The 2,302-nt window shown below is 36.7% G+C and overlaps 1 protein-coding gene across 1 annotated transcript in view; it reads right to left on the bottom strand.

Annotated features, from left to right (window-relative positions):
- LOC106477288 (toll-like receptor 3) overlaps nucleotides 1-1,821 on the bottom strand; it is a gene marked incomplete at its 3' end in the record, with an annotated part of 6,021 nt that extends 4,200 nt beyond the window's left edge. The window contains exon 1 of the mRNA XM_013937876.1: nucleotides 1,724-1,821. Within this exon, the coding sequence (XP_013793330.1) occupies nucleotides 1,724-1,743 (20 nt within the window). The remainder of the gene's footprint in view (nucleotides 1-1,723) is intronic.
- Between the last annotated feature and the right edge of the window lie 481 nt (nucleotides 1,822-2,302).

Here is a 2,302-nt window from a genome sequence, read left to right as displayed (position 1 = left end):
TACTGCAAGACAGGTAGTTTAATCAACTTTACAGTTTACTGTAAGACAGGTAGTTTAATCACCATTACAATTTACTGTAAGACAGGTAGTTTAATCAACTTTACAATTTACTGTAAGACAGGTAGTTTAATCACCATTACAATTTACTGTAAGACAGGTAGTTTAATCACTATTACAATTTACTGTAAGACAGGTAGTTTAATCACCATAACAATTTACTGTAAGACAGGTAGTTTAATCAACTTTACAATTTACTGTAAGACAGGTAGTTTAATCACCATAACAATTTACTGTAAGACAGGTAGTTTAATCAACTTTACAATTTACTGTAAGACAGGTAGTTTAATCACCATTACAATTTACTGTAAGACAGGTTGTTTAATCACCATTACAGTTTACTATAGGACAGGTAGTTTAATCACCATTACAATTTACCATGTTATGAACTATCCCACCAGTGATATATCCACCACGTCATATCCCACCAGTATATCCACCACGTCATATCCCACCAGTGACATATCTACCACGTCATATCCCACCAGTGATATATCCACCACGTCATGAAATATCCCACCAGTGATATATCCACACGTCATGAACTATCCCACCAGTGATATATCCACACGTCATGAACTATCCCAACAGTGATATATCCACCATGTCATGAAATATCCCACCAGTGATATATCCACACGTCATGAACTATCCCACCAGTGATATATCCACACGTCATGAACTATCCCAACAGTGATATATCCACCATGTCATGAACTATCCCACCAGTGATATATCTACCACGTCATATCCCACCAGTGATATATCTACCACGTCATATCTACACGTCATGAACTATCCCAACAGTGATATATCCACCATGTCATAAACTATCCCACCAGTGATATATCTACCACGTCATATCCCACCAGTGATATATCTACCACGTCATATCCCACCAGTGATATATCCACCATGTCATGAACTATCCCACCAGTGATATATTTACCACGTCATATCCCACCAGTGATATATCCACACGTCATGAACTATCCCACCAGTGATATATATACCACGTCATGAATTATCGCACCGGTGATATATCTACACGTCATGAATTATCCCACCAGTGATATATCTACCACGTGATATCTACACGTCATGAACTATCCCACCAGTGATATATCCCACCCCGTCATATCCCACCAGTGATATATCCACCACGTCATATCCCACCAGTGATATATCTACCACGTCATATCCCACCAGTGATATATCCACCACGTCATATCCCACCGGTGATATATCCACTGTCTTCATTATACACAGTTATTTATTTCATCACATTTCTTAAAGACGTCCATGTAAAGACTTTAAGTGTTTACGACATGTATATAATATTAATTTTTTACAACAAGTGCAGTGTTTAGTAAGTTAACCGTTTAAAAGAAACGGAATATTTCAAAGTAAATAGCATTTTGAATCTGTGACATTATTGAAGCCTTAATGAAAACTTTGCACCATTCCCTCATGTAATAATATTCCTAACACGAGTACGAGTACGTGATTCTCACACGTGACCAATCCAGCCAAATGTTAACTATCTTTTTCAACGAAGTCACACGTTAGTAAAAAGTTGTAGATTCTAAGCTTACCTCTTGCATGTAAATGAATCCAACTGAATTCTGGGTAAAACACTGAGAAAAGTACCCGATGTTTCACTTACCACTTTTGAAACTGTTCCATCCTCACAACTTCTGGATCTTCCAACAAACTGAATTACCCCAGGCACGCGCACCACGAGTTTAAACCAGCCACTTGTCACGTGACGCAGCCTTTTTTTTTTAATCTTTTCTTTTTCCTGTTTCTCTCTTGAAAAGCCCGTTGTTTGGACAAAAGTACGTGTGTGTACCATTAAACACAAGAAATTTCATGTGCCGACCACGCTGTGACTTCAGTTTTCCAACTGTATAGTGAAGGGTTTGATTTTATTACAACATGAACTCATTTTACAGAGATTGATGAACTCTGTTACCGGGGGGTCTTTCCCTATAAATAAAACGTAAGTGTTGGGGAGAACCTCTGCTAATAATAAACATATTTTATGTATGTATGTTCGACAAGTAATATACAGTTGTTATTCTTCGACGATTAATATTCATGATCAACATCTTATTTAGATATTATTTTAACAAATAAATTAAATGTTTCCAGAACCATATAAAGATACTGACATAGTGTTTTAGACTTTAATATCCAACTTACACTCGTGTTTTTAATAGGGTAAAAGGACGTATGTAGTAAA

The sequence above is a fragment of the Limulus polyphemus genome, unplaced genomic scaffold (genome assembly GCF_000517525.1).
Source record: "Limulus polyphemus unplaced genomic scaffold, Limulus_polyphemus-2.1.2 Scaffold13959, whole genome shotgun sequence".
Taxonomy (NCBI): Eukaryota; Metazoa; Arthropoda; class Merostomata; order Xiphosura; family Limulidae; genus Limulus; species Limulus polyphemus.
Note: the sequence above shows the minus strand (reverse complement) of the source record. Positions and strands in the feature narration are given on the sequence as shown.